Source organism: Strongylocentrotus purpuratus, unplaced genomic scaffold, assembly GCF_000002235.5.
Source record: "Strongylocentrotus purpuratus isolate Spur 01 unplaced genomic scaffold, Spur_5.0 spur5_scaffold_8, whole genome shotgun sequence".
NCBI classification, from domain to species: domain Eukaryota; kingdom Metazoa; phylum Echinodermata; class Echinoidea; order Camarodonta; family Strongylocentrotidae; genus Strongylocentrotus; species Strongylocentrotus purpuratus.
Window position 1 is genome coordinate 28429619 of NW_022145614.1, and position 9114 is coordinate 28438732.

Sequence of the window (9114 nt, forward strand, 5' to 3'; positions counted from 1 at the left end):
TACAGTTTTCTTCACCTTTTGAGGAAATTTCGATATAATGAGCCATGTTGTCTTTTGCCACGTAGGGAACGTGAAACGCATGTCAAATAAGGAGGCCAAATCCAGCAGCACAAGATCATAACGATTATGATGTACCCAATAATAAACACCGATGCCTGAAGAAATTAATGTCAACTGCTTCACCCAAACGCAGATAAACAATAATTATAGTAAATGTGTAATTGTGATAGTCCCCCACCTATTGGTGAGTGCGAACATCACAAAGAGTATTATGTAATCCGAACATACAACAGGCCTATAGGGACTATTTAATTATCTTTGAGGTGATTTCTCGAAAGTATTTGCGATGTTATTTATAATGTTGGCATGTTATAATATCGTTTTATGCCTTATTGTCTTTGCGTGTCAAATTGTCCCGTTAATTACACACACAAACGTATTTGTAGAGGAGACATAAGGGTGAAATGCCCAACACTCCTAGTCAACATAGAGTCAATATTTCATATCATTATTAAACTCATCGAGCACGACGCACTTTTTTCAGCAAATTTTCCCTCGCTCAGTGACGTCATTTCCAAGGGACCTCACCATGCCATCAACAAACGCACGAGTGATGGCACGTTGACAGATCAGCCAGCAGGCTACACGAAAACAAGCTAATACTCCAATTTCCCCGCCAATATTCCGAAGAGGATGCACCCATTCCACGAGAGCACATTCAGCTCATAAACAACTCCGTGATGAATTTGTAGGCACCACAACACCAGAGCGCGCTGAGCCCGGTATACGCACAGGCATCCATGCATGCAGGCGATATCTATAGTTTTTCATTTTGGCGCGTGAATACAAGGAAACGACGTTGCTTCGGAAGTAGAATACATGCGCTGATACGATACGATAGCTTGATAGGCAAAAATCTGCAGACGACACTGGACAATTTATTGAAAATGATCATCGAGAGCGCTAGCTGTTACAATTTGTACACTCATGATTTGATTTGTTTGTTTTAATTTGTTTTTTCCCGTAAAGAAAGCTCCCATACTCGTCACGGGAGAGTGTCATCGACCGGCTTACCATCCACAAGTTTACTGAACTAGTGTGTTTTTGAGGAGCTAAAATATACCGAGGGGAAAACCACAACAATTGGACCTAGAGATTATCGCGGAAATCGTGCTGGAATTTCACCGCGTATAATACGATATTGCTTCGTGCCCAGCTATAAGCAGACATTAATTAACACTTTGGAGCTTGGTTCTCTATAATATAAAACTATTTAGCTTGAGTAATCAAATACGGTGATTATTGTAACAAATATAACTTAAAGGAAATGCTTTTGAATTTGTCAAAGGGATCACTCGAATATCTGTAGAGGAATACTCGGCATCCGTGTTCAAAGATTCCAGAAACCACCCGCAACAAAACTCAACGTACACGAATCATAAAGGAAGTCAGCATAGACCTACGCTCAAAATAGGAATATAAAACTTGGATTCATACATCGAAGGTTAAGCCCCTCGAAAGCGAAATAAATGACATCATCATCTCGTTCATCATTATTATAATAAAGCATCGTGGTAATCTCCTAACGACATATTGCGAGGTTGTGCTTTCATCGGGACACTCGTAACGCCCCATTGCAGAGAGGGACTTGAGGAAAACAAATAGGACATCGAGAGCCTGAAAGTGATAGCATAACTTGCATTCCCAGCCAGATATTAAAGCTACACATCAGCTTTTGTTGATACGTCACTTGTTTTTCCCGTGGAATATATACCGCGGTAAGTATAGAAGCACGAAATAGATAATATTTCATTTCATTTCAATTACTCAGATTTGAGTTGAAGTATAATGTGCATAGTCTATATATTTTCGTTTAAATGAACATTATGTATAATATCCCTTGTAGTGTGTTATTTTGATTCGAGTTGCTTTTGCAGTTTTAATTGCACATCGTAAAGCATAATCAGTCTCTGTGCATATATTATTGTCACTGCGTTTACAAGAACTCGGTAATAATTATTATTATTATATTTACTAGTACTTGAGGCCTTCTTAATAAAAAAAAAAAATACATTCCCGAATTCCCTCCCCGACTCATTCGAGTTATATAGATCATATTAATGATGATCAAGTCAGGCGCGGATCCAGGATTTCTTAGGGGAGGGGGCCCAACTTTTTTTTTTTTTTTTGCTCCCGAAAATTTGAAAATCGCGCCGGCCGAAAAGTCGCTCAGTGGGGGGGGGGGGGGGGGGGGTACAGAGCACAATTTTTTTTTTTGCTCCCGAAAATTTGAAAAACGAGCCGGCCAAAAATTCGCTCAGTGGGGGGGGGGGGGGGGTAGTGAGCACATTTTTTTTTTTTGATCCTCAAAAAAATTTGAATTTGCACCCCCCCCCCCTTGAGCGCCAGGGGGGGGGGGGGGGGCCCAACCCCCAAAAATCGTAAAAATCACGTGATTTTACATGATTTTTTTCTCAAGGGGGGGGGCCCGGGCCCCCCGGGCCCCCCCCCCCCCCCCCCCCCCCCCCCCCCCCCCCTGGATCCGCCACTGGATCAAGTTACTGATTAAGTAATGAGCCATTAGGACTTTCTGTTTGGGGAAAAAATAAATGACAAAGTTACATCAAGATAGACCGTGTGGCTTGCATTGCTATTCGAGGCACTGGGAATCCCGGTACGATGACATTATCAAAATTGTAATGATACTCGCGAATAAATGATATATCAATAAGGCCTCGCTGTCTGCATAGAGGATTATAATTGAGGTACAAAAGTAGGCCTAAGTAATTCTATTCCATGATTGTTGTCGTACGCAATTTGTATGAGCGACATGATAAGTGGCAAGATTGATTGCTTGATATGGGGAAGATATGGGTCAACTCGAGCCGGTACAGGTAATATGAACTTAATTAAATCCCCGAGACATGTTTTGTAGACAAACCTAATTTCCACCGGCTATCAATCAAGGTATCTTCTCCAAGCTTGGAGGTTGATTTCAAAAAATTGTTAATAAAAGCTAATTATAGAAGTTGTTTTCTTCTTCAAAAGAACGTCCTGAAAAGAAAGAAAAATACCATCAACAACAACGGAGGGGGGGGGGGTGTCGAAGGATTGTCCCTCCCTGTTAAAGAGCGATCGCCATGATAGATATATGATATACCCGTCACGATGATATGAAATATTTTTCTTATGACGTGATCCATCCCTTATCCCCAGAAGTGAAAAATAATAGCAGTCTATGTCTGTAATACTTATCCTCAAGCATGCACTTGAAATTCTTTGATTGTGATAAATTCCAAAATACTCTTATTTTTTATATAGAGACTTAAATACAAAGTCATTTTAATTCTCCAAAAAATGAAATTAAATTTGTAGATGATAAAAATGAACAGAAGCTACGAAGTAAATTACCTTTCATTTTTATTTTTAGTTCTTCTTCACGTCACTGTCGACTTTTTTTCTTCTTTTGATTTCAATGACATGTATTTATTTTTGAAAGTTGTCTCCTTCTTTTATATAAAACGACCACATACTTTCTCCTCGTTGCTGTGAATATTGCATTTTTATATAGGCCTACTTGGCCTTTAAAAATAACTACTGCATGAATCATAGTTATACACGTGTAGCGGCCTCCACGTTGCTGCATGTTTTACATAGCCGCATGCATGATAACAAAAGTTGGTACCGATTGCAAGATTCCTACAACGTCTGTTAAGAGCCAGTAGGGCATTATGTCAATGGATATGATTATGAACTAACGACCCTCTGACTCTAAATAGACGGTTTAATGGATTGATGCCAAATCCCGGAGAATTTAGATCAAGTATATAGTGTTGTATTAGGAAGGGGATATTATAAAAGGTTCATTATAGCAAGATTTGCAAAAATATTAGGCCAATATCAACAAAATGAAGTGTTTCTCGTCCCCGCCCGCCTTCTTTAAAAAAAATACTATTTACTATTTATTTATTTTTAAGCTTTAAAAAAAAAAGGCTGTGATATAATTTTTGTTTAAATAGCTTGTAAAGTGATACAAACCATTTGTTTTGCCAGACATTGCATCAGTATACTCACAAACCACAATATCTGTGAATAAATAGGCTCGGCCAGCTATAAGCAGCATTGCAGCCATCTTGGAGAAAAAAATAGCTAAAAGTTGCAAAATAATTAATAGTAAATGCCCTGCCTCCTCCTTTTTTTTATAATCCGGACGAGAAACACATTATTTTTGTTATTTGGAATACGTTTAAGAAATGTATCGTGTTTTAATATGTGGACTGCTTGCACTATTATGTATGAAATGCTTCTGTACCACTGCAAGCATGAAATTAGATGAAACATTATCATATTTTTTATCTATAGCTAAGAAAATATTGCAGGAAGTCGGGTTTCCTCTCTTATTTCCTTCTCGGCGGTCTACTTTCCGCATCGAGTAGACAGCCAAAACACTTCAATTTTAGGCGTTAGAAATTGCTATGATACTGAAACTGTTCTAAAATATACTAGTCGGATCATATTACAGTAAAGTTCTATTAGTCTTTATTAGAAATGAACTATGACATGGAAAAGGGGAGGAAAGGCAATAAGTATCATCGAGATATTTTGCGCTATATGTCACCAATAAATTGATAACGCCTTTTAACAAGATTGACAGCCAGGGTGCTCATCCCCCCCCCCCCCCACTCTTACGACCTGAACAACAACCATTATGATAATTTTATATTTATGATCTCATAATTTATCTTTTGCATCTTTTTCGTATTTATTTATATAATATCTTTTGTAATTAATGTATATTTGTTTATAGTTATGTATTATACCATCAACTAATGAGGAGAGCCTCCTATTCTGAAACTCAGTTTCTTTAGGTAATCCTCAGGCATTAGTTGATGGCTTTTTTCGTGTTGTTGTATTTATTATTATAATTCGTTTTCTTTGTTATTGTTAAACTCCCTTATGTTCCTGGAAATGAAATTTATTTAAAATATATATATATATATATATATATTCCCATCCTCTTTTGCAGTGCAATATAAACCCTAGCCATGTCAGCCCAAGTGAGCGGAAACGAGAAGTCTCTGAAGGGCGTCTTTCAGAAGTATGCTGTCTTCGGCCGTCCTGGACAGACCAAAGACATCACCAGTAAGAACTTCTCCAAGATGATGAAGGAATGTGACATCATGGACAAGAAGGTCAACCAAACCGAAATCGACATCATCTTCCAAAGGTACGGCATCGTTTTAAATTTCTCTTTCATTTTTGTTATATAAATATAAAACAAAATGCTTAGAAAATATAAGTTGCAATTGCTATATCAATAATACTCGTAGAAGTAGAAGTAATAGTAGTAGTAGTAGTAGTAGTAGTAGAAGGAGTAGTAGAAGTAGTAGTAGTAGTGGTTGTGGTGGTGGTAGTAGTAGTAGTAGTAGTAGTAGTAGTAGTAGTAGTAGTAGTGGCAGTGGTGGTGGTGGTGGTAATAGTGGTAATAGTAGTAGTAGTAGTAGTAGTAGTAGTAGTAGTAGTAGTAGTAGTACTTCTTCTAGTAGTAGTATAGTTGTTGTCCTCGTTGTATGATCATGATCACCATTATATAATGAAGAAATATCCAACGTAGGATTTGGTCACATACATCAAATGCGTGATATACAGTGCGAATCCAAAAAGTGTACCTAACTTTGGCAGCTTCTAAGTAAAAAATTATAACTTACGGACCTTGAATCATATTCATGGCAAAGAGTAACTAATACCCTGTCTAATGATACCATATTCATTATTATGCAGCCACGGATGGCTGAGCAGCAGGCTTTAACAAAATATTGTCAAAATCCTCCTATACCAAGTTTGGGCTGGAGCAATGAATGTGGGTCAAAAGTCATGATAATTGTATTAACTCATTCCAAACAAGATTTGCTTAATTATTGAATACACTGAATATTAAGCAGTTGAAAAGAAAAGGTGTTGCTATCGACTGAAACTCAAGGAAATGCTTTTTACAAGCAAAATTTATGAATTTTGTTTGTTTTCCTCTTCATTGTGATGATTACAGTCTATGAATAGGGTACTCTCTTTAAAAAAAAAAAAGGAGTGAATTTTCACTCTATTTTCACTTTCTTGGGAGTGACGTCTGTGATCACTTGTTTAGGAGTGAAAATCGATTGATTTTAGAGTGCTCGATCTCTAAGAAGAAAAGAGTGAATGTTCACTCTATTTTCACTACATTTTCACTCTCCAGAGGAGTGACGACCGTGATCACTCGATTTTTTTTTAGAGAGTATCATTGGAAAGAGAATATGTTATTCTACATCATGAAATATATTTCAAAGTCATATTGGTTATGAATTTCTTATTAGGAGCTACCACATTTTGGTACACTTTTTTTTCAACGCACTGTATGACGAATTTTAAATATTTATTGAAACTTCAAGATCAAGGTTTGCCATTCTCGCTTCTATGAACATATATATTTTGTTGTTTTAGAGCCAAGGCCAGCCCTAAACTGAAAGTGTTGACGTACGAGAAGTTCCTGACTAGTCTTAAAATGATTGCCAAGTCCAAGTATGGAACGGACGAGGAAGAGAACTTCGGAAAGATCAAAAATCAAATCAGGTCGTCCTCGGGACCAAGTACAGCAGGCACAACGGTACGTTGACATGTTCCTGTCGAGATTGGGGAGGGATTGTCATTTTTTTTTTTTTTAACTAAGGGCCCGCGCCCTCTGTATTCGAATCAATATTTGGAGTTATTCCTCATTGGATAGCATTTCTTTAAAAAGAAAATGACATTAAATTATTATCTAAATTCCGGATTAATATTATTTGCCACTCGCCCTTGGGTTTTTCTAACCCATCTACCCCTTCTCCCCTCCTCTCTCTCCTCCTCTCTCCCCCCCCCCCCCCCCCCCCTCTCTCTCTCTCTCTCTCTCTCTCTCACAGTCACTCACTCTCTATCATTCATTAATGTCAAGGACTTTTTCTATATGATTAAACCAAATCATGTTTTGACCGATCGGATCACATTAATTCAAAATCAACTAAAACCATATGTTCGATTTTGTTTACAGAGTACATCGACGACGGGGAAGGTGGACCACTTCACGGACGTCACCAAGTACACGGGACAGCATCGGGAACGCTTCGAGAAGGACGGCACTGGGAAAGGAAAGGCGGGCCGGGAATATTTGGTGGAAGAGTCAGGCTACGTCACAGGCTACAAAGGAAAGGACTCTTTCGATGGAAAAGAGTAAAACCTTTCTGCCCCCTCTCCCCTGTATCGTCACAATATGGTTTCTTTGTAGTCTTCTCCTTTGTCTTCTTCCAATGATTATGAAAAGCTTTAAGAGTGTCGATCTTTTTGGTTTGCCAGGACCAGGGGCGGACGCGGACTAGTCATGGGAAGTTTGTTGAGTTTTCCTTATGCCATGGGCACCTTGATATTGGGCTTGAGGGTTGGTCGATTCGCGGTCTGAAGACCGGTTGATATGTTTATAGAGGTTGAGTGGGCCGAAATTTTCAAACCGAATTTTAGTCCTGGGTTCGTGGGCTCTTTGTGACCAAGCTTTATAAGAGAAGACAAAAATATGCTACGATTAACATAGACCGAGAACCGTTTGTGTATTTTTATGTTTCTAAGTATAGGTTTTTAGATGACATTATTCAATGACAATGTATTTTCAGTCGATATGTATTAAGACATTGGAATGTTTATAAGTCAATTTTAGAAAGTGTACAGTATTATTGGGTGCTAAACGTACATAGAACGTTGTTTTATCTGAAGAAGTAATGTATGTGTTTATATCAATCTGTCTTTCAAGCATCATACATTTCTCATTCACTTAATGATGGTGCTCACTTAAAAATCATTCTTATCGTCAAGAACTTCGCAACTTTCTTATTTTTTATCCGATTTATCTCAAAAATTCACAAAATAAATTTCTCTGTTTCTGCTGCTCAATAGTACACTTAATACAAACTTATTTGACATTAACTTTCAATGGGTGGCTACTTCTGGTAAAAGTTTAACCCCGATAGGCGTATATACGAGCCAGGGGCGTGATATTTGAGCTAAGAGGGCTGCAGCCCCCCCCCCCCCATTTTGATACATTTATTACAGATAATCGCCAATAATCGCGATATTAGTCAGCCAATTATCACCTCGTATTTTGAAAACAAAATTTTCTATCTGTATTTTTATAAAATGTTTAGTATATCTTTATGACAAGATTGTTATTCTCATTATGGAAAATGCATAACAATTTTTGGTTGCTTGCAAAATGTTGAAACTCGGGGGGAGGGAGAGACCACAGTCGCCTGGTGATTTTGTGCCTGTAAACTTATGCTTCTTCCTCAGTCAGCCATTATGACGTTCATAAAAGTGTATCAAACCTGCATTTTCTATGACATGGATGCTAAAACAATCAAAACATTCGCCTTTGGGTCAAACTGAAAAACATACCGTCAGCTGTATCATTTTTTTTATTGGGAGGGGGGGGGGGGGTTGTCCCAAGAAGACTCTGTGATAATCTAAAAATCAGGTATTAATAAGTGCACCGAAAATCCCTCTCCATTATTGATGTATCAGACGGTGCTTTTCCAGATGTATATTTGGGGGATTATTGAGCTGAAATGTAATTTAAACCAACCATGTTATGAATATTAAAGCTGCATGTCTGTCCCTATATGTCAATATAATTATGTACCAGTAGATTTTACCAGGATGTAATTTATATAGATGTGTAAAATCAGATTAAATATATACCAGTAACTTTTCAGAATAGGTTATTGATATATACTTGAAAATCTTGTTTATGTTCATATAAGTAGCGTCTTTGTGAGGAGAGTATAATAGTAGACACTGCAATGTAAATATGAAATAAATGCATGTAGACTTTCTACATTTTAACAAAGGAAAGTCTATGATCTTTCTTGCGTATACTATATTTGTCTAATTATGTCCTGTTCTGAGATACGAATATCAAGATTATGGTTCAGTTTCATATCCCACTGAGCTGTAAAATTCAAGTTGGAAATATACGAAAGAGAGTAATCACACAAATGTGAAAAAGGAGAAGAAAAAGCAAATATACAAGGTTTCAAGGTTTCTTTATTTTCCACATAA

At 37.5% G+C, this 9114-nt stretch overlaps 1 protein-coding gene across 1 annotated transcript; it reads left to right on the plus strand.

The window, feature by feature from the left end:
* The first annotated feature begins 608 nt into the window (after nucleotides 1-608).
* LOC589245 (tubulin polymerization-promoting protein family member 2) lies at nucleotides 609-8907 on the plus strand. Its single transcript, XM_788894.5, has 4 exons — nucleotides 609-1778; nucleotides 5027-5227; nucleotides 6478-6640; nucleotides 7061-8907. Exons 2-4 carry the CDS (start codon nucleotides 5046-5048, stop codon nucleotides 7241-7243), a joined length of 528 nt encoding a protein of 175 aa, XP_793987.1. The 5' UTR covers nucleotides 609-1778; nucleotides 5027-5045; the 3' UTR covers nucleotides 7244-8907.
* Nucleotides 8908-9114: the final 207 nt, after the last annotated feature.

Bases quoted from the DNA above. Each gene is read 5' to 3' on its own strand.
- LOC589245 (XM_788894.5), top strand. From the start codon at position 5,046: ATGTCAGCCCAAGTGAGCGGAAACGAGAAGTCTCTGAAGGGCGTCTTT. The intron at 5,228-6,477 runs GTACGGCATCGT...TTGTTGTTTTAG, and splicing joins ATCGACATCATCTTCCAAAG to AGCCAAGGCCAGCCCTAAAC. The intron at 6,641-7,060 runs GTACGTTGACAT...TTTTGTTTACAG, and splicing joins CAAGTACAGCAGGCACAACG to AGTACATCGACGACGGGGAA.